The 23,276-nt window shown below is 37.3% G+C and overlaps 1 protein-coding gene across 3 annotated transcripts in view; it reads left to right on the top strand.

The window, feature by feature from the left end:
• Positions 1-23,276, top strand: part of lrp4 (low density lipoprotein receptor-related protein 4) — a 117,146-nt gene that overhangs the window by 55,111 nt on the left and 38,759 nt on the right. For all 3 annotated transcript variants that reach the window (XM_032560561.1, XM_032560560.1, XM_032560563.1), the window contains exons 3-5: positions 14,711-14,827; positions 21,583-21,696; positions 21,785-21,901. In XM_032560561.1, the coding sequence (XP_032416452.1) occupies positions 14,711-14,827; positions 21,583-21,696; positions 21,785-21,901 (348 nt within the window). The remainder of the gene's footprint in view (positions 1-14,710; positions 14,828-21,582; positions 21,697-21,784; positions 21,902-23,276) is intronic.

Genomic DNA, 23,276 nt, shown 5'->3' with positions numbered 1-23,276 from the left:
CCACTGTCCTTATTCTGTTCCTGCTCAAACTGTTGTTTTGGGTTGAAAGAGGACTTATGGAAACATGGGCTTGAATAAGATCAGATGAATTCTTCATCTTTTTGTCTCACTGTCCCGTATTCAGAAGACATACCGGGGAATCTTGGTTTGAATCACCACTTATTTGAATTTAGACTGTCAGCTCTTTGGCTTGTACATCTGCATGGACGGAAGACAGGATAGCAGACGTTTGACAAGTTTCTTACCTCACACCAGAAAGCCATAAACATTGCCTCTCTTGAAAGGGTGAAGTTTGTTGCTTTAACCTCCCCAAGGATTGATTATTATTGGTTGGTAATGCTGTTCCTTTTACTTAACCAAGACTAGTGCTAAAGACAGTTCTGTGACAGAACTGGAATGATTTTCTACAGCCATAGAAAGTAGTGCAGTGTGCCATATCAAACACCTCATAGAGGTAAAGGATTGTTGTATTCTGATTATGTGGAAGGTAACGCCATAAATCACAAATGTCTTTCTCACCATCCCTGCAAACACATTTCTCTTATTATCATCTTATTTTTTGCTGATTTAAACAACATTTTGTGTTTGTGAAAGCTTCACTATCTTGTCCAGCTAATCTCTGATTACCAGAAGCAGTGCAAATGAGGGAAAACTGGGCATTTACAGCAGGATAGATCAGAAATACCTGATGATATTGAAATATAAACCATGATTTGGAACAAAGTTGAAAATGATTTCAGTAGAAACCACTGTAAGCGAGGGTTATTTCTTCACATTGACCTAATCAAACTCCATCCTGTTAAGAGAATGTCAGCTTATGTCACTTCAATAATAATCTGGCTTTTTTAAAAGTTCAAGGTGTGTGTCTTTTGCTCGAAGAGACACACACTTCTACATCTGCTGTCCTGTTTCTGTTTAACTTTCACTTTGTGGGAGGGAGCCATTGACTGATACAGTGCCGCAGATAATTTTGTGGTGTCTTATTAAAGGTGAGAGACACTTTGTCTAACCTTGTCTCTCCACTTAACAAGGCCATTTAAGAACCTATTGCAATATCTCAGTTATGATCAGTTCATCTATTTAACTATGTGTCTAAGAAAAGCTGCTCAAACTACAGCTATAAATAACTCTGTATGTTTTCTTTAACTTACAAAGTATCCCAGAACCACTGGCATTATAAACTAATTTTGCGTTTTTGCACTTTATAACCATGAGGATCAAATTGGAATATATATAATTAATTAGTATTTCTGAACTGACCTCGATATACTGTATAAATTGGATGTTTTTTCTAGAAAGTTTCTTGAGGTGACATTTGTTATGAATTAGCTCTATTCAAATAAACTGAATTGAATAACCTTGAGCAGATCTAAAGTAAAAGTTCCAGGATTGTATAAACATGAAATTCATGTCATTTTGATAAAATGTTGTTCTTAAACTCTCAACACCTTCACATTAAGAGTATTTGTTTTTCTCGGGTCTTTATAAGAGTTGGTGCTGCAATAAAGCCAACTCTGAGACTACAGAGTTTTTCTGGGGTTCTGGTGTTTGTGAAGAAGGAAATGGAGCGTGGGTCAAACAACCACTGGCAGCAGTTTATCGCTCAAACTTTTTTTTTTGGTAGGAAAAACTCCCATGGTCTCATGCTCTGTCCCAGAGGGGCTTATCATCATCCTGGGCCCGGTTCATAAGTTTTTCATGTCAGGATCTTCAGGTCAGATGTTGCAGCACCGACTCTGTTGGATATAATTTTGGTTGCATCTGCTTCCAGTGCAGTCAGAAATAGCTTCTGGGGCAAAATGGGTGTACTCATATCCCCATAGTGATGCATTTTAAGTTGGTGCAATTAATCTATCCAGACAGATGTTAAAAAAAAAAACTGGTGAAAGCAACAGATACAGAGAAGGCACTTTATTTGCTGATGTTTCACCTTCTCTTTCCTTCTAGCACATCCATCAGTTCATTTTTTTATTTATTTCTCTGTGCTTTCACTTTCTGTGACATAAGCATATGGATTTTTTTTTAACAATTATTTTAATAATCGGTGAATTTGATCATTCTGATGATTAATAGATTAATTGGTTAAAAAATGTAAATAAGATTAAGCTAAAACTATGCTTCATCCTTTTACTTAAGGAAAAAAGTAAAAGTTTTGGCTAAAACATATTAACAGACAAAAGTGCTTTTTATCTTAAATGCAATATTTTTTGTACAGTTTTTGGCCTTATTACTGTGAATGTTTACTTATGTCATTGCTTATGTTTTTTTTTCACCAAATAGCCTTTTTTGAGTTTGTATACTCCAATTAACAATTAATCATTTACTTACTTAGTTGATGATGATTTTAATAAAATATTAATCATGATTAATCCGATTAATCATTTCAGCCCTAGACACTTGTATACTTTAGTGTGTGTGTCCATTTCTACACTGGGTAGGATCATTTAATCAGTGATGACCTCAGATGCTTTCTTCCCAGCAGGACTTTAACTGGGAGACAGGGTGGAAATGAGATGAAACGGAAGAGGAAATTCTCTGTCTTCTGTGATTTTTAAAAGCACCATGTGAGGTTTGGTTTTCTGTCGGCTCACAGACGTCCGTGAGCTTTGGGAAATGAGTGTGTACTGAAGTCACATAAACAGCTCTAGGGTAAAGTGGGACATTTTCTACCGTTGTGAGTAGTCTGCTTTAGATGCACCTCTGGAGTTCTGTGAAAGCAGGACTTGTTGGGTGTAACATAGGAATAACAGAAACCTGTTTGAAATGCCAAATTACTTTGGTTTGGACATGGTAACTGCAAATGTTCTGAAAGCTCACAAATTTTCACCTCTTAGCTGTGAAATCTGAATTAGAATTGTATCTGAAGATTTTCTTAGATGTAGCTTTGAGCTTTATACACTTAGTATGCAGAAACAGATACATGGCAAGGACTTGGCAAGTGATGTTTGTTTTTTTAAATCATCTGAACATTGGCACCTGACTATGTCTTGTATTCTTGGGAGAAACCAAACAAAAACCTAAATAAAAGCATTCAGACTTTTAGATACATTAGGAGAGAATGACCAGAGTTAAAATGGATTCTCACAGGTTCACACTCCGATGTGAACCACCACAAAAAAGCATACCCCCTCTGTCCTTTAATCCGCCATCCTGCACTGTGGCATCCAATCAGGAAGCAGCTGGGACCACAGGAGCTCAGCTGATCTAAAAGCAGGAGCGGAGAAGATTAGGACCCCATTTGCTCCTTCTCCATGTGTTGCTTCATCTTTTCCTCCTTCTGCCCTTGCATCCCTCTCTTCTTTGCCCTGGGACCACAGGAAACCTGAACAACCAACTCACTTTTCTTCTTCCCCAAGACTTTCTCATTTATTTCACACTGTGTACTTGAATTTCTTCCTTCTTTTCATCTGTCCTTTCTCTTGCCTCTTTCTCCTTTTTGGTTGTTTCTCTTTTTGTTGCAACCTTCAAAGTAGTTGTTTGGACACATTAGCATAATCCTCCCCCGTCTGTTTCCCCATCTAAAGGTTGCTCAGTGCTGTCCTCCGCCTCCTTCCTAAATATTTACTTCCTTTTCACTAAATTAGCTTGGGCACGCTTGGTCACATAGAAGAGGACATAAGGGGTTGATGGAGGACAAAGTGACAAACACAAAAGCAGGACTAAGAGTTTTTTGTCTTGACCAGTGCAGTATATGCTTAAGTAGGTTTCAAATGTGATCCAAGTAAATAAAACTGAAACCGTGGCATAAAGTAAATACAATCTTTTTATATCCGACTGAGAAATAAACATGTGCCATATGCATTTTGTTTTTACCTACCTTGAGTAAAACGAGTGCTTCCACAGTACCAGGAAAATTACACAAAATGTAAATCATGATCTAATTGCTTTTCTTCAAATCTTAAAGCCAACAATTGTTCCTATTGCTTCTAAATTAGGATATTTTGGTTATTAAAATTAGGAGTGTTCTGGACACCATATGTGCATTACTTTGATACAGACTTCAGCAAAATATTCAAATAAATATTGGTTAGATCTATTAAAGAAATATTAAGCAAAGCTGTCCAGATAAGCTCTGTTGTGAACTTTGAGTAATGCAAGATAAACAAGCTTGTATTGATTGCTTATTTCATTGGGCTGTCTACCCAGGTAGAGAGCCCACACTCAGCTGTTTTACAGACATGTCTTCTGGAGCTTACTGACTTTAAAAGCATTTGCTTAACACCATGGATGCTGTTATTGAAGTTTCCACACCATGACTGCTCATGTTTTTTATGACCAGAAATATTATATCTAAGCAAATAAATTAGCATTTCTTGTAAGCAAGAAAGACTTCTGGCTTTCTAACCAACTGGGTAATAGAGCACTACTTTAAAAGTAAAAGTGACTTTTTTTGGCTTCATCCTAAATTATAATGTTGTTCCTATTCCAGGCCACCTAAATGCTTACAGCCAAGTTTTTGCCTCATAGAGTATCACTCACTTACGCCTTATCAACTCCTTCAGACTAGCGGCAGCAGGAATTGACAAACACCTGGTGGAACTGCATATCTGCTAAACTTATCATGCAAACTATCTCTCTGTCCAACGCTTCTAAGAACGGTTGTAAACGGGGTAATGAAGTAGAATTGTTGTGATGACCTACTTAAGGCGAAGTATCGGAAAGATTGTGAGCTTCTTAAAGAGACAGAGGCTAATTTCATGGCATCAAATTGCAAAGTCACATTTCTTTTAAGTTATATTTGATATAAACTGCATATTTATGACCACTTAAGGTAACATATTTACTTGATTGTGCTATAAAATGGCACTATGTGAGTGGAAAACACATTCTGCCACTTTCAGTTCATGCTTTATAAGTTCCTATTGGTTACTTAAGCAGATTTAGAGATGGACCTTTCATCCACATTTTAGTGGGTATAGTGGCGTCAAAACCATGTCAATATTGTCAGTTATATTTCTAGATGTACCTTTTTGTTTCCAAATATGCCCTGAAAATAAATGCAGGCTGCCTGTGAGGGGTAGAAAGTGTTGCCCGTTTATTCTGCCTTTGACAACATTGATATAATTGAAAAGTCAGACGTCTTGCTGGAAACACACAGCATGTGGGGTTATGGCTAGATTTTAGGGAGAACACGCAACTTTGGTGGGGGTTACCACTAATTAGCCACATTTAATTAAATAAACAAACCAAAAAAAAGATTACTGAAATTCTAAAAATAGAAGTTTTGTTTTGGTGAAGAAATAAAAAGTGAGTTTTAAAAGAGCCAATCCACCCATTATTTGCCTCAACCATAGAAAGATGTGTCTGCGTTCTTCCTCCACTGACAGGTTTGTTGAATTTCTGTTTTTGCAGCAGTGGAGCTCTTTTTTGTTGCGACTAAATGAACCTGTATACTGCGATGACACAGATTAATATGTTGGCTTTGCCGAACTCTGAAGAAGGCCAGCTCATTCATCTAATGTTTCGCTACAAGACAGATAACCACAGCTGTGTTTGCTTTAGTTGAATCGGTTTTAGTTTTGCCACACTTGACGTTTGTTTGCCTGTTTTATTATTTGCTTGAGTTCTTCTTGACTTGTCCTTTTGTATGAAATCAAAGCTGTACTTGAACATAGATTCAGTATTTTCAGCTCCTGTTGGCTGAGGGAGAGTTATGCTCACACAAAAGGACGTCTTCTGCATTCTTGAATAGATAAGCAAACATTTGAAACAAAAACAGATAATCGCCTGAGATTTTTTTTAATTTTTTTTTTAGTTTGATCCTATTTGGTCATCATTTACTAAGAATCTTAAAAGAATCTTAAAAAGAAAGAAAAGAAAATAGTTGAAAAGGACTGAGAAGATAATTAATCCAACTTTTAAAATTAAGATATCACAACTTTTATCTCTAGCTACAGTCAGGATGAGATTAGATCAATTTTATACATGAAACTGAATTGTTCTTGCCCAATAATGGGACAATACTGTAAGTGTTATGTGTCGATTACCATCTGTAGGTGGGTTTGCACTATCACAGGAAGTTATTGCTGAACAAATGACTTAATTTTAGCTTTGACATATAATCCTAATAGTCTAATAATGTCATGATCAGAGTATTTACTGTCATTTAGGGTGGGTGGGCTCTGTAGATGACAGCACTTAAGGGCTACTTGTTAAAGTCCCTCAGCAGAAATTTGTCATGGCAACAAGCAAATCCTATAACCTTAATCCATCACCACAGACAGAGTGCTTCTTGGGAAGATAATTCTGTTGCTAATATTTCCGATTGAGGGGTCTTTGAAAAAAAATTAATTTCAGAATTCAATAAGGTTATAATAATTTTAATAAGGTGTAACAAGCAGATTGTTGTGAACTTTTTCTTGCTTTCCTTTTAGTCCCTGCATAGCTCAAATATTAAGTTATATTAGTCAGCAACACAAAACATCAGGTTTGTGCTTGTAATTATTTAGAAGCACGAATAATTACAAGCACTAACCTGTCATATTAAACAGGTTTATGCCATGTCACATTAAAGCTGGCCAGCAGTGATACATGATGTAATTCAGATTTGGACAGGAATGACAGACAAAGTCCATCCAAATGACCAAATATGTTATCAAATCACAGCTGGTGTTACACTTGTAATATAGTATCCTACCAAATATTTCTTCCAAAAGTGCTTTGCGGTCACATTGTTGCACTGTAGAGTTTGGACATTTGAGAGAATGGAAGACAAAAATGTCTTCCCTGTTGGCAGTTTATTCCAGGTGGGTTTTTTTCCTTTTCTTTCTTTTTGTTAAATAAGTCCTCATCCACTCACAGTATGTCTCTAAAGTACACACAACTTTCTGAAGAGAGAGCTTTGATCATAAGTCATATGTTTTTATACAATTAATGATGTGAAATTTTACAAGGATTGATTTGAAAAACATGAAGTAACTTCATGCTCTCCCTCTGACGCTGATAGTGCGATTCGATATTTTGTGCCACTCCAGCTAAACCCTTTTCAAACTCCACTAAATTTGAAATGAAACGATTATACAAAGAATATAGGAGTTTGAGTTGCATTTACTATTTTTGGTCTTCTTTGAGTTGAGTTCTCATGTGCATAAAAAAGCAAGAAACACCCTAACAAGATCCAAAAACTGTATTTTCTTTGTTTTCAAACAAACATACTAATTTTCCATTTTCTAAACAGCAGTGACAATATTTTCCTGAATCTGATTCTGATCCCATTTAAAAGCCTCATTTTGTTATAGTGGGCTTTAACCTTTTAACAGCTGCTTATAATAAATATAACCATCAATCTTATTTTATGTCACTGTCTCTCTCTGAATCTAAAACATGCTCAACTTGGGTGTGACATCCTTTTCAGATCCGAGGTTCCTTAGATCTTTTAAAAAGATGTAAGAAAATTAGTTTTTGAGGTCGGCCAGGCTGTTTTTGTTAACTGTACCAGGAATTGACTGTTAAAACTTATTTTTTTTATAATGTTGGTAATGGTGGGGCTTTATTTGAGCTGGTGGTTTCACTTTATGGAGTCATGGTGGATTCAAAGAGCATCTAAATGGTTAACTTTAACTATTTTATTGTTGGAGTTCTAAAGAAAAATATACAAAATGCTTTATTTTTTTTTAGACCAAAGGATAAAATATTAAACAAATGTGAATGTTAGCCTTCCAAAAGCTGCCTAATGTAATTACACTGGTATTATTAAGCATCAATTGCGGTGGAGTAATGGCTAAAGCAGAGAAAATGCTCTGCCTATCGTCGATGGGAAAGACGATGAAGGGAGCCTATCGCAAAGCTGCTGCTGGACACAGCGCCAAGAAAAACTCTGCAGGCACAACCCCTTCACTCTGATGGAGTGAAATATGTGCTGGCTACTGACCAGAGCTGCACAGGATCAGATAAGCCACCTCTGTCCGGATCAACTATGAGAAGGAAATAAAAAAGGGAGTGGAAGAAAAGAGACTGAAAGGGAATGGAGGGATTGAGAGGATTAGTTTGAGTTTGAGGTGAAACGAGGGAAATGCTTTAAAAAGAAAAAAAAAGAATCAAACTCTTGCAGTCTTAATCCATAAATATTTAAGCATTTATTGTGTTTTAGTTTCTCAATTAAAAATTAACTACATATAATTTCCTAGTTTTTATTAAAAATTCTTTTACTTGCATTTTTGCGTCTGTATGATGGAAAGCTCCCTTTTTTATTTAATTCTCCGACATTGTGAACACATTACTACTTTTTATATTCGAAGATCTCTTTTCATCCCCTGAAGTCGCATCTGTTATTTTTATCTACTTCTCACCGTCTCTGATCTGTCCATCTTTCCATCCTCCTAGCCAGGGCGCTAAATGACGCCTAGGCAGATATATTGGTCCCATTAGAGCCACTTGATTCAGCTGCTCTGTAGTAAAGACGAGGCCATTAACTCTGCTGTTCGAGGCCAGTTAGAGATGAGCACATCCATCTTCCTAAAGACCTACAGGCTCAAGCATATGTGCATCGAACATGTGCTTCCTTATCCAGACTGAAATGCACATAACAGGAAACTTGCAGAAATCTGAATTAGTTGATTTTAAAAGTGACTAATGAAGAAGTTAAAGCACATGGCAATGTACTTGTACTAAAAACGCAGCAAAATCTGAATCTATGAAGAAAAACTAGAAGAGTTAATAAACTTAAAAAAAAAGGTTCTTTCTGGTTGCAGAGTCTGATTTTTTGATTTTTTGTTAAACATATTTCAAAGACAATAAATTAGGTCTATAAACTTGAAACCATTGCAATATAACATAGAATCTTGAAATTAAATGGTACCCAAGAAGTCGCAGAAACCACTGAAAGTGCAGCAGTAGTTGTTTATCCTGGATGTTAGTATTTATGCTGAAGAAAAACTGCCGGATTCACTCTTTGTTCAGAAATCTTTCTAACCATGCTTCATGGAAATATTAAACTTTACAAAACCCTAAGTCTTTATATTCCTTCACTGATGTGCTATCAGCTTTGAAAAATGTATAAAAAAAGAATGCAGTGGCTCCCAGTATTTGCAGGTCTTAAGGGACCACAACCGCCTCTCTAACAGCTAAAATCAGCAAATAAATGAGAATCCTACTAGGCTGTTTCTAGGTAACCAGTGAGTTTAGTTGATGCCTCCAACCTGGGGGTTGATGACCCAGGTTGATACCCAAGTTGATGCTTTAGGAGGAAAGACCTTTCCTCTGCCTTCATCCCTCAGAATCCTGTGCAATTCTTGATCAGATTTCAGTGAAATTATTGAATTTTCTATCAGATGTAACATCTATTTATTGTTGACGTTTCTATCGCAATACACATTGTTATTGATTTATTGTCCAGCTCTTTGTGGGTGGATTCTTATTGAAGTTTTGGGTATTTTTTATTTATTTTTTTTTATACCAGCTAGTTGAGTATTAAAAAAAACCAAACTGCTGAGCTGATGAAATTTTCACTCACAATTGTCTCCTGAGTTTCCAAAGAAATTATCAAAAGATAAAATCCTATGAGCCGTAATAGCGTAGCGAAAAGGATTAAGATGACTTGAGGACAGTAGCTCAAGTAACGACTTGCTACAACCAAGTTACTGAAACACAGCGACAGAAGACCACACCTGCTGCCATTCTTCTCACTTAATAAAAGAAACCTGAAACAGTAATTTGCACAGGCTTTATGCATTTATTTCTGCATAATTACTTGGTTGTAAATTTGCAGTCATGGTTAATTATTTCTGCCTGCACAATTGGCATTAACGACCAAGTAAATCCCAGGTTCTCCAGGACCTGTCCGGTTTTCCTCGCTGGGTGTGCCATGTGTGTATCAGATAAAAGAGCCTTGTGATGATGGGACTTGCAGGTGTCTGCGCCTGTTTCTGTGGGAATGCCATTGGAATGCATGTGGGAATTCTGGAGCTCAGATGAGAAAGCCCACCGGTGAAGGTCAGTATGTTTTTAGGATGTCTGTGTGTGTGTTCTGACACATGTAAACCAAGCAGGTCTCAGGGGATAATTGTTCACAGGAAGTGTTTGGGAAATCCTGGGGAGTGTGACGAGAAAAAAACAACATTTTGTATGTTTGTGTTACCGCGTCACTTCAGAGTGTCATTCTAAACCGTAAAGTAGGCCTGTCATAATAACAAGTTTTGCTGGACGGTCAGTTGTCCTAGAAGTTATTATGATACATGATAATATTGTTATTTTGAGACCATTTTAAGTAACATAAAAGTAATGGTAAAATAATGCAAGGACACATTCTCAAAGATCACCAAGTTTTAAATTCTAGTGAACATTTAACACTGAAACTGGAAGACATTTTAAATATCCTATATGAATAAAAAAAAAACAAATAAAATGGACACTGAAGTCTCTGTAAGCAAAAAGCTACTTGGAACCAAAGCACCAGTTTGAAGACTTCTATCATCCAGTTTTAAGAGAAAAACGAAAAATGGTAAATCATGCAAACGGAAATTATTGAGCTTGTTTTAATTTATCATACAGTTTATTGATTTATTGATTTATTGATTATTGCGAATGAACTGGAACAACTGCTTTTAATTTTGCCGTTACCTTATACCAATAACCTGGACGATACCGCTGTCTGATTAACTGAGAATTGCAGGCAGGAAATGGAGCAGAGCTCTATGTTTGTACACCTGCTGTGAAAATTTGCTGAGACATCATTAATGTTGATGTTAATTCTTTATCTGAGGCTGTAAAGATTGCTCCTTAATATTAGTCAGCAGGTTCTGTTAAATATGTGAGTAAATTTGGTAAATAAACAAGGCAGGTGGAGTGTGTAGGAGTGTAAAGGCATTGCTGGATCTACTGGACAGCAAACAGAGGATATTATTAGTGTTTGGATGGCTCTTGTGAGTGAGATTTATGTGTGTGTCTCAGAAGTAAAGGAATGCAGCGGTAGTGAGAAGAGCAGCGCTGAGCTGACCAGAATCTGTGCGATAAAGGAGATCAAAGCACCCAGAGACCTCACTGGCCTTCCAGTTTGCTTCTCACTGATCCACCTGATACCTGGAACAACCCAAACACTTTCTGGATCTGAAGTAGTGAAATATTTATTTCCTTTGCATCTTTTTATCGCTCGGTTTGTGCTTAAGCAGTTTTGCTCTGAATGATTCTGAGCCTGCAGCAACATTTTTGTATGTATATTTGTAGAAGTAGCTGTGTCCGTGCTTATTACCTCAGCACTCTCTTCTGCAGATAAGCTGAATTATTTATTGGAATACTAAGTTGCAGCATTTCCCAGGTTTTTTTTTGGCTAAGGGCGTCACATTGCTGACGTCGAGTCCGACGTACATCCAAAATGTCGTGAGCGCCTTCAGTTTATCCAGAGTTGAGCTTAAGTGTTGTGACTTCACTCCCAGGCTTAGAGAATGCTCTCAGCATCTCAGCAGAAATTCTGCAGAGGATAATAAATCAGCAAATTTTACGTGTTTTGGAGTTCTGCTAGCATCTCTGGGAAGCACTCCCAGCAACTATGAAATTTATTACTTTGAGCTTTTCAGAAGGATTTTTTTTATATACCTGGGAAGAACCTTTTACTGTAAGGCATTAAGTAAAACCCACAAAATAATTTTGACATTTAATTGTGAAAAGGTAAATGTATTCTGAGTTATATGCTGAAAATATTTGTTGTATTAAATATTCAAATACATTTTCATCATTTTGTGAAAGAAGGATAATCCAGTTGATCAAATATTTAAGCTATCTAAATTTCTGGCACATCTTAAACACAGACGCACACACACACTTAAATTGGACTATTTGCCTGTAGTTTGAGGTGAAAATCTTAAAATTGTAGTAAATTGCTCAACTAACTGGTAAAAATAATTTATTTTTATTTTGCAGTCAAATATTATGATTGAAATGAAATATTATAGCCAGATAGTTTTCAGCTGTAGGGATTTTGTTTGCTTTTGATGCATTTCTTATACATCTGTGCTTTCTTAAATTTAAAACAAACTAGACTGTGTATCACTTTTCCCCCAAAAAACTAGAGATGCACTGATCAAACATTTCTCGGTAAATTAAGTTTTAATTGAGGTGTAACCAGCCAATTCCATTTTTTGACTATTTTTCTTCTTTTTCTACTTCTATATCATAAAAAGCAAGAGACAAAAGCTTCTTTGAAAGCGATGGTTTTTAATCAAACTGTGTTTGATTTCTATTTAACTCAGAGTTTAATGAGATGGAGAAACAATGTCTTTATATAAGTCACTGATGGTTTGTGTTATGATTATTGTGCTCTATGCATCACCTGTGTTGGTTAGTAAAACCTTTAATACTCAGAGGCAGTTTAGATTAGTTTGAAGTAGGATTTTGCTAAGAGGTTATGAGCAATCGATGTTTTACTTCAGATAACTGTCTAATCTTGTTCATGTTGATGAAACAGAGATTAATCTGACAGCCAAAGACTAACCCTAAAGGACAGACAGCAAACGGGTTTCCATCGTCCTAGAACAACCCCTGTCTGAAAAATCAAAGTCTCTCTGATCAAAGTGAATGTAACAAATTAAATTCAGATAACACCTTAATCTAATCACCTTTTTTGCTAAACTACTTGGGACATTTTGACACAATTTTAAGTCATAAACTCTTGAAAGTGATGTACAATTTTCTAAAGTCTTTACCTGAGAGAAGCCAGCCACTGACTCTTATAGCTGAACAAATCTTGGCTGTTGTAGTTCAGATTTCTAATAGTTAACCTTTAGTAATGAAATTAATCCTCGAGCTGCCGGGAAGTAAAGAAAGGCTGCAGAAATATAATTTCATGCGCGCTTAGCCAAAGTGTCAGTGTTGGCCATTAGACAGGCAGCTTTAACAAAATATTTCTGTAGGTGACTCAGATCTTTGTTGTAAATAAAAGAGAAGCTTCCAGACGGAAGTTCTTTGGTTACATCTGATACATTTGGTTCTCTTGTACTGATGTCATATCCCTTCAGGGTTATGTGGGTCAGTGGGGCTTTATTGTTCCCGAAAAGCAGAGCGTCAACCTAACCTACACACACACACACACCCCTACACTCACATACAGTTAATTCAGCCCCGCCCGTCTGCCTCGCTGGTTAACTGTCTGCATGACATCATACATTTTTCATATGGTCTGTGTCGCTTGGTCAATATTTCATATCAGTAATCGACAGGCAAGTGAGAGCCTACTGTAAAGGGGGGGTTGTTGCTCCTCTCCTCCTCCCTTCCCTGTTTCTCTGTCCCTCTCTGGCCTGTAATTTAATTAGCTCTGTCTGCAAATGACAAAGGGCCAGTCATTCGGGGTCAGCTTAGACAGCGAGTAGCTGCACTTGGAGCGGATACGAAGTTAGGGAGGAATGCGCTGAGCTGAGCGCGCTGCGTTTAAAAAAAGGTGAAGATTGCATGGGTCCAGTTCAGACTTTGGTTCTGAAAGAGCTGAGGTCAGGCAGAATAATCCTGACTGCATTTAGACTGTTGGTGTCAAAGTTTGACACCAACCAAGGCAGCCAGTGGCCAAATAAGGCTCCTGACTGAGTGGTTGTCGTCATCATTTTTTCCTCTAAAAATGGGTTTGTTTCAGTCAGTAAAGAAGAATATGTTCTAGTAATTATGTTTCTTACAATGACAAATCTCAAATTCAGACTATTCTGTTGAGATTATAAGTGATAGAGCAACATAATGTGGCTCATATTTGTGAACTAAAAATATAATGACGCGTAGTTTTCAGATTTCTTTTATCAGATATGAAATTTGTGGTTTCTCTGTGTTCAGTTTTCCGCAGTCAGTACTTTGTAGATGCACCTTGTGTTGTGATTTCAGTCCTTTTGGTTATGTCTTTACTAGTTTTGTACATTTACCGACCAGAGAATAGTTGCCAATTTGTCTTTGCAAAGTTTCACAAAAACCTATTCAGGTCAGATGAAGAGAATCTGTGATCAGCAAGTGTCAAAGTACCGCCACAGATTCTCAGTTGGGAATAAGTTTAGACTTTGAAAGAGCGATGCTAACACATGAATAAGCTTTGATCTAAGTATTCTATTTCGTCTCTTTAGCTGCTTGTCCTGCTGGAAGGTGAACTCGTGTTAAAGTCTGAAGGTTTTCTCCCATAATCTTACTGCATTTAGCTCCATATGTATTCTCACAAAAATATCACCAAATATTGTGCTTCAACTTTAACTCCATATCACCAATCCCTACTAAAAAGTGCTTTGAGAGACAATCTATACTTTGAATATTGTTATATATCCTAACAATGCTTTAAACTAGCAGCTTTATTCTTGGTTTTCAGAAATTTTGTCCAACAGATGAGCTGGATTTATGCTGAGATAAACTATACATTAGTGGAAGGTAGTTGTTTCTCCTGGGCTAAATTTAGGGTCATCATGATTAAGTAAAAAGTAAACAAAAATACAAAAACAATAGTTAATACAAATACAACACTGTTCAGATTTCTCATAGTAAAATATTTAACAGAATATAATTTTGCTTCCTCTTCACTGTTGTATTTTTTGGTTAAAAATGGCAGAGCATAAAGAGGGTATGAATACATAAAGATTGTTTAGTGAAAGAGTGAGTTTAATTTATTTTTCTGGATATGGTTTACATTTTTAACTTTCAGTGTGCTGTTATGTTGGGACTTGTCTACAGAAGACGGCAGCTTCTCTGTGCCTTCTCTCCTGGACTGTTTGTTTGCACGTTGCTAACAGTCTCGTCGTCTGTACTTGTGTGCTTGCAGTGCTCCCTACCTGCTCACCGCTGGACTTCCACTGCGACAACGGGAAGTGTATCCGTCGCTCCTGGGTTTGCGATGGAGACAACGACTGCGAAGACGACTCAGACGAACAAGACTGCCGTGAGTACAGATCCTCTTCAGCAACAACACGCGCAACGTGTTGCTTTTGCATACTGTGAAATCCATGATTAGTCACAGATTCATACAAACTTTTTTAACACTCTTGAGTGCAAAATAGGGATTTATTGAAGTGGGCAAATGTTTAGGACAGCCATGCATACTAAATTGTATGTTTTATTACTTATTGGTGCAAATCCAGCAGTTTATCACACTGAACAGATAATACTTTTAAATTCTTATTCTGTTTCCATTTTGACATGGTGTGTGTTTTGTGTAAATATGCGTGGGGGTGTGTGTCTGTGTGTCTGTGTGTAAGGCTACACCAAAATATCCCCCAGCTGTCAGCCAAGCAAAAGTGGACCCAGTGGGTGAAGTCAGCACTGTCTATTTCTGAGACGGGTATTTATGTATCAGTGCATTGCTGCCTGGTGAATGTGTGCTGCTACATTTCCGTCTTTGTTAGGATTCTTTTGAGAAGGTAGACATTTTCCAAAATATTTCAAGAAAACTTCTTGAATTGATAAAACATTAATAAAAACATTTGCAGCCAAATCCTACCAAGAAACATCTGAACTATTAACTCCAGCTATGGGATCTTAAGTAAGGTGTAAGACTGGATTCAATTTTCTTGAACATTTTTTCTGTAAATTGAGACAAAATATTAGCTTTATGACCACATAAAAAGATATATAGAGAACTGAAGTTGTTACTTTCAAACCTTAAAGCACAGCACCTATTGTACCAAGGTGATGGCAGCTTACAATTTCTGGGGTTTTTTGTTGTTTGTTTTTCTTGGGGTGGGGGAAGTGATTTACTCTTTTTTAATATCTACACTGACCCACGTCATGAACTTTATTCATGCCAAAATGAATAAGGAACGGTTAATGTACAAAACTAGAGAGTAGAATCAGTTTATGCACAAGTGTCTGTAGACATTTAATTTTGAGTTTGTACTTTTAAATTTTCAAATCTCAATAGTTTTACATGCCCTTATTTCTTCCTATTAGATCACTTTTCATTGAATTGCTTTTAACCTGTCTTTTATTTTCTTTGAGCTAATTCTGAGTTCAGGACTATGTGCAATGGGAGTTAACTGGCAGCGCCTGCCTGAGGCTCCTGTCTACAAGCTCAGAACAATTTGTCTTACTTACTTACGACAACGTGGAATTTGAGAAGATCACAAAATCTTAAATGAGGAGGTGGCTTTTCAGAGCTGAAGCCATTAGGTCAGTTGTGACTGCTGTGGCTGTAACCCAAGAGCCTGCTGGTGGGTGCTGCTGGAAGAAGCCATTAAGCAAAATAATGAAGCGTTTTGTGTTTGATTTACTCCGGAGTGACATGGTGACATTTTGACCTGATAAAGAGCACTTAACAAACACTCAGAGATCATCAGTGTCATTGGGATTTATTCTCTGGTTACTAAAAACACCTGAAATGAACTCCAAAGCAGCATAATGTTTGCATTTATGTTTTAGTTTGACCTTTGTTTGATCTGATTCAGAGTCAGTCATTTATGTTTAACCTGAGAATTGCACAAATTGATCTACTCTGTCATCTTTTGTCAGAATGGAAGGGGGGATTAACTTGTCTCTAATTAAAAAGCAGCTTCAGCCATTAAGAGTAAAAATGAAACCTCTTAGAAAATCCAGCAGACACAGCTGTCACTCTGAGTGTTTTCTGTAATACTTCTTGTTTTTCTATGGCAGGTACATGCTACCTCTTTGTCCTCTGAAAGCTGTTTCTTATCCATCATCCAGCGATATCTCCTCCTCTCCTGACCCACATACTGTATCTGCCGCCAGACACTGAATCACTTCCTGATGGGGGGTCTGTCTGCTCCTGGCAAAGCTGGCTATGAATTTTTCATCCTCATGCCCAGTAAATTCCCCCCTTATTTTTGCTCTCCCCTCTCCACAACGAATCGGCTTTATTTCATTATTTAGAGACGGGCAGACGATCCTCCACGCTTGGCTGGAGATAAAGTAGTTTTCAAGATGCCAGACAAAAACCTGCGTCTGAGGTGTGTTGTTTCTGTGTTGGGGTGTGTGTTCCTACGTGAGATATTCTGGATTCATGAAGTTTGAAAAGACAATTCACAAAGAAAAAAAAAACACAATTTCATGACATACACACACACACACACGCCCACACGCATGTTGGGGGGCCTTGTAACGACTCCCAGTGGCCTTTGCCCTTTGACGTTTGGCTGCTGTGTGAGTGATGAGCGTCTCCAGGGTTTGTTGACCTTTGACCTCTCTCTGTTTACCTCATGGACGGAGGAGAGGGATGATGGAAAAGACAGAAGAAGGGGCAAATCAATTGTTGTCTTGCCTCCTGAATAATAGATCAAATGAGAGCATTTGTCAATTGTGTTGAGGAAATAAAATTTTAATTTGGACCCACTCAAGAACTTCTGTGCTTTGAAATGTATTTATTTTTAATAAAGGACAGGGTGGCAGGGGTTGGTGTTGGACGGGTTTAATATAAAGCGCAAATTTCTTGCAGAATGTTTACTTGACATTCATGATTATTAGCTGGAGTGCTGTTAAGAATACCTGAAAATGTCTGAACCCACTGTAGCTTTGACCCTTAATATTGATATTACTACCTTTTATATTATGTGCAAATGGCTCACAATATATGTAGCATTTGATTTTTAATAAAAGTGTCAGAGTAGCTAAAGGATTTTAATAGAGAGCAAAAAACCCAAAATTTTTTTATGTCATACTTTGTAAGATCCATAAAGCATATAATTGCACCTGCCTTTTCTTTTTTTCTTCTGCCTTAAACATGAATTTCTCTCCATCATCTTGCTGAACCTTTACTTAAAATAACTGAAAGGGATTTACAAAAAATAGTCTATCATGTAAAACAAAAACAGAATCTCCAATGTCGTGTACAAGATCTGTCACAAGTAATAAATAAAACAAGTTATTTCAAACATCTTTTAAGATCCTGAAACAATTGTATTTATCTAGGGGAATGTTTCACTGCTTCTCTTCTTCTCTATATGTCATTTTAACTCGCTTTGATTTTTAAGGCAAGACAGTACACACATAGTTGAATTTTTGAACAATTTATCTTTTTGATAATTTGCAACCAGAATTCAACAATAAGTCTCACGAATTACATAGCTAAAAACAAATACCTTAAGTTGCATTAAGTGATCCCACAATACTAAAAAGCCGCAATATTACAGTAGCCTGATAGTGAAGTATGTGCATTTAGTTGCTATGTTGGCCTGACTTTGACAAAATATGTTAAAGTTTATTACACATTTACATCAACAGCTGACCAAAGTCCCACAAAAAATATAAAAATGAAGTGCAACTTAAACAAATGAAACTCAAATAAGAAAAGAAAATAAATGCCTAAAATTTCTATACTTATCTAAAACTGAAAGCTTTTTTCACCTGCCTCTAAACTGTAACTAAATATGATTTCTTTTTTTTGTAAATAAAATAATTTAAGATAACAAAAATAGTGCACATTGTCATATTTGTTACTTATGTTGCTTGGTTGTGATTAAACCATTGTACAAGCATGCAGAAATAATTCACTATATATTATTCGTAGGGACACATAAATAAAATATTAGCATGTGTTTTGGCTGTCTGCCCTCCTGTTAGGTCTTTGATCTCAAAAGTCCGGTGTATCAGTGCTGCTTCTCAGGTACGCTAGCAGAATGTTGTGTTACACCAGAGGATAAAATGAAACATGGAACAGGATTACAGTAGAACTTTCTCCTCCCGGTTTGCTCCTCCAATCTTTAGGCATCCTGCTGGTTTTGCGTCGTTGACTTTACGTCAGTCTGTGTCTTATGCACACACAGTAGTGTTATAAATAAAATATTACCTTCTATTCGCCATCTATCACTGGTTTTCCTTGATGAACCTGTTAACTTGGCCCCCGTCGTGCCCACAGCTGGGGGTCGCCATTGATTGTGGCAGCAGTGATTTTAGAAACTTAATCAATGGCAAGAAAATTCCCAGTGGAAATCACTAATATAATAATTCCTTCCTAAATGCTTCATTGTGGATTGAATTTAACCTATTAACTGAAAAATGTCTTTGCACATATAATCACATTTAGCGTGATTGATCAAGAGAAGAAAACAGAGTTTCTGTTAATTGGTCGTTCATTCAAAGTGGCTTGAAATTGAAGCAAGCTCAGAAATTCATAATTGAGTACAGGACTTTTGATAATTGGTGTACTGATATACTGAGTTCATGACCCCTTTTTCGAACACGCATGAACACAACATGATGAATCATTAAACACGCCCTCATCGGTGTTCTCTCACCAGAAAATTGTGCTCATTTTGTTGCTGCATTTGTTAGTTGAGGTGGTAGCTCAGTCGACTGATCTGCCCTTGACACACAGAGAGCAAATGCAGTTTTACTGGAGTGAGTGCGTTTTTCCACTCGGTGGCAAAACACTGAGTTCAGGGGCCACAAATAAATGGGAACCCCCCCCCAATCAAAGATATGCACTCCACTGATTAATGAATGCCCTGCGGTTATTGCTTAATAAGCTCCTCAGGGTTTTTGGCAGTAATGTGACGCCATAGTTAGATTATTTAATGTATAGAGCATGTAGGCATTGTGCTTTGTTGCAATCCTATTTTGCTCCATTGTTAGATCTTAAATCATCATCTATAGGTTATCCAAGAGAAGAGCAATTCATATTGTAAATTACCAGGTTTTAAAATTAGATACATTTACCTTGTGCACACAAACACACATCACAGATTCCTCACTGTTTCGTATAGGGATCGGAGGGAGAAATTAAGCCAGAATGGAAAAAGTCAGACCAAATGAAAAGGATAAAACAGAGCAACTTTCTTAGAATATCTTAAACCTTCCTGCTCTCTGCTAAAGTTCTAATGTTTGAGTTGGAGCCTAAATGAATATCATAAATGTCTCAACTATTGTAGAAATTACTGCTACTTCTGTTCTTCCTCCAACTCTTGAAAGCCTTACTGACACCTAAGGCAGCTAAAGCTTGAAATATTGATATAGCTTGATTGGTGACAACTTCCACCCTGAAGAGGCTTGTGATTTGCTGACGCATTTGTTGTTTGTTCAGAAGCGATCCTTTGGTTTGTTTTTCTTTTTAGGGCAAGTAGCACTGCTCATCTGACACTATAATTTAATTATCCTTATGTAAACTTTTTACTTTTAACACTAGAATAGCTTGAGTTAGTCCACTTTGACGTATACCTATTTCGGCTTCGATAGTCCAACTGGCCTGAAGGATTTTATCTAGCAGGTGCTTTTGTTCAGTAAATAGGGCCATTACCTTATCAGTACCCTGGTAATGGCCTCAACGCATCTCACAGTTGCACAATAGACTTAGACTTCGACTTCGACTTAGACTGACTTTGTTGTCATTTTCAATGCACAGGGTGTATAAAGAACGAAATTTCGTTGCATACGGCTCAGGACAATGTTTGAGGAGAAAAATGTTCGCTGGTTGACCTGACACTTCGCCCTTTTGCCTGGGCTGGGTGTGGAAGGTTGTTCCCGAAGCAGTTTCTCCTTGTGTGCCTTCTTCTCATTCACATGAGAGTTACCCAACTCTTTAGCAAGTTCAACAAGGAAGTCTACCCGTCTCTCCTTCACCCCAGTGCATGCCTGATAAAGCACATGTGCATTCAGTGCTGCCATGTCAATCAGGTTGTAGAACACCGCAACTGGCCATCTCCGTGTTCCTGCACGCACGCTGTACTCCCGCACCATTTGGTCCATCACATCCACACCACACTTTGTTTTGTTGTAATCTGTGACCGTGTTTGGCTTCCTTTTGGTGGTATCCTCAGTCTCAACCACGCTGTGCATGCTGCTCTTTCTAAACTGTCATTTTATACCCTCTTAGCTTTATTTCAAAGAGAAACATTACTAATTTCTTTTAGAAAAACCTTTGCACATTTCTTGAAACAGATTGTATGTTTTGCAAACTCTATGTACATTTGGCAAAATGACCTGGATAATGCAGCACAACATCATGGATCAGCTGCAAAAGGTCACATCTCTCCAAAAACACTTCATGTATGCTTCAAAACTAAACTGAAGAGCACTACCTACAGGAGAGTCTACGGTAGAGCTGCCTCCATCATAGATTGCACCCACCCCCAACATGGACTATTCACATTCCTACCTTCTGGCCTGACGGTCAACGACCACATTTACAATTGAAGAAGGGATGCTAATTTGAGCCATCAGAGTCGTCAGGGTGGACTCCGGCCTTTTGGCCCTGGTGAGCCGATATGGGAAGGACTCGAAAACTGAGCTATCCAGAGCACTCTTGTCAACCCATCCCATTAATTTTTTTTTCTTGGTTGGTGTGCAATTGGTTTAGTCTGTTCAAAATGACCTATGTCACAGTTTTTTCAGCTTTTTAAATATTGAATTCAGTTTTTCCGTACTGCATTTGTCGATAATCCAGCAATTCTGCTTTATCAATAATATTTTATAGGTCAGTGACTGTGAAGATAACCCATTTATTTTATTTTCAAACTATTTGAGATTAGCTTTCATTGAAAGTCTTTTTAGCTGAGATCAAACCTCAGTGTACTCTGTGTTTGATCGTCTAAATGCCCTTCTTTGGAACCCTACATCAGTTTTGGGGGACAAAATGTATTTTCTCTGCTTTCCTCTGAATCCTACAAAAGAGGCAGGGGTTTTAGCTATTTCTCAGCAGAACACTGTATCTGTACTTTTATTATTTTTAAAGCATTTCTTTCCTTCATGCAGCTCCCAGAGAATGCGAAGAGGATGAGTTCCAGTGCCAAAATGGCTACTGCATCCGCAGCCTCTGGCACTGTGACGGCGACAATGATTGTGGTGACAACAGTGACGAGCAGTGTGGTAAGTCCTCCGTGTTGGTGTGTTGTAAAACAGGCAGAAATTAATTTGTGCAGCCTTCATCTGTAACGCGTGTTGTTTTTCATGTCAGATATGCGCAAATGTTCAGACAAAGAGTTCCGGTGCACAGATGGAAGTTGTATCGCTGAGCACTGGTACTGTGATGGAGACACGGACTGTAAGGACGGATCAGATGAGGAAAATTGCCGTAAGTAATGAAATTAATGAAAAAATAATTTTGTAGATTTAACAGTGAGGAATAAACTTTCAACTAGAGACTGACGCAATTCAAGGAAAACATAGAAACTGACGTAAGCATGGGATGTTTTCGTATACGAGGTTCTGCACTAATTTTATTTAGATAAGGTCTCGAGTTTTGGATAAAATTATCAAACTAACAATATCTACTCACACACTGAGAACCAGATTTATTTACTGATGTAATTAAAAAATCAGTTGTTTAGCTTTTAGTCTTTTAACTGGAAACATGAAGACAACTAACTTTTTATTTTGGTATTCTTATTGTAATAAAAACCAAATAATCCCTTTTAGCAGTCTTACCATAGGATTGTGTCCCTGTCAGGAATTATATTGTCAATTTTGACCAAAATCTTTGCTTTTAACTAAGGATTCACTCCTGTGAAAATTTGGACTGATATCGTCCATCCCTCCTTTCAACTGACTTATCAAACTAGTCTTTTAAGTTCTCTTCTTCCTTCTGCAAACTCTGAAAACTTAGGCAAATCTTGATCTGAACCCATGCAGAGAAACTGGAGCATGCATTTGTACCCTGCAGGCTCAACCACTGTGGTTCACTTTTAGCTTTATTTGATGCTAGTTCCCATAAAGCTCTCCAGTTGATCACCAAATATGCAGAGATATACTGGCTCCCTCTTGATTCAGGATTCATAATAACATATTTCTTAGAACATAAAAATACTGCAAAAATGCAATAAATTTTCACAGTTGGAAGCCTTCAACGGGGATTCATGTAATTTACAAATTTAAACTGGAATGTTTGGGAGTTCTGTCAGAACACAAATCTGAGACTCCTGAGGAAGGGATTTGAAGGATGCTGACAGGGTCCTGGAAGAGGCTTTAGCTTGAGACGCTTGGGCTAAAATACAGAAGTTTGGCTTTAAAAGTTTGAATGAGAATGATTTTTTTTATTTATATGTTGACTGGATTGGGTCTTGACAGCAATATTTTACTCAACAATATTGTTGAATGAAAAGCTGAATTGAAAAAGCACATGAAAAGGGAGATTAAAAGATGAGCTGTGATTAATTAATTACAACGCTTCTAATTAATCAGATTAAATTGTTTCATTCCATCATTTAATTACTTCAAGTCTTCAGTCAATTATCCAGGAAATCCCATTATTCAATTGTACAGTTGCCAGTTTCAAAAATCTAACTTTTGAGGGAAATTTTCTGGGAAATGGCTGACCCTTTGTAAACCTACATACCAAGAGGCAGAGATTTTAGTTTTGTGGCCGTCTGTGATCCAATACTAAGAAACTTTATGCAATGCATAACAAAAAGTTTAACAGGCCAATAGAGATGTATGATACTCCTACAATT

This window comes from Xiphophorus hellerii, chromosome 4, assembly GCF_003331165.1.
Source record: "Xiphophorus hellerii strain 12219 chromosome 4, Xiphophorus_hellerii-4.1, whole genome shotgun sequence".
In the NCBI taxonomy this organism is placed as follows: domain Eukaryota; kingdom Metazoa; phylum Chordata; class Actinopteri; order Cyprinodontiformes; family Poeciliidae; genus Xiphophorus; species Xiphophorus hellerii.
Note: the sequence above shows the minus strand (reverse complement) of the source record. Positions and strands in the feature narration are given on the sequence as shown.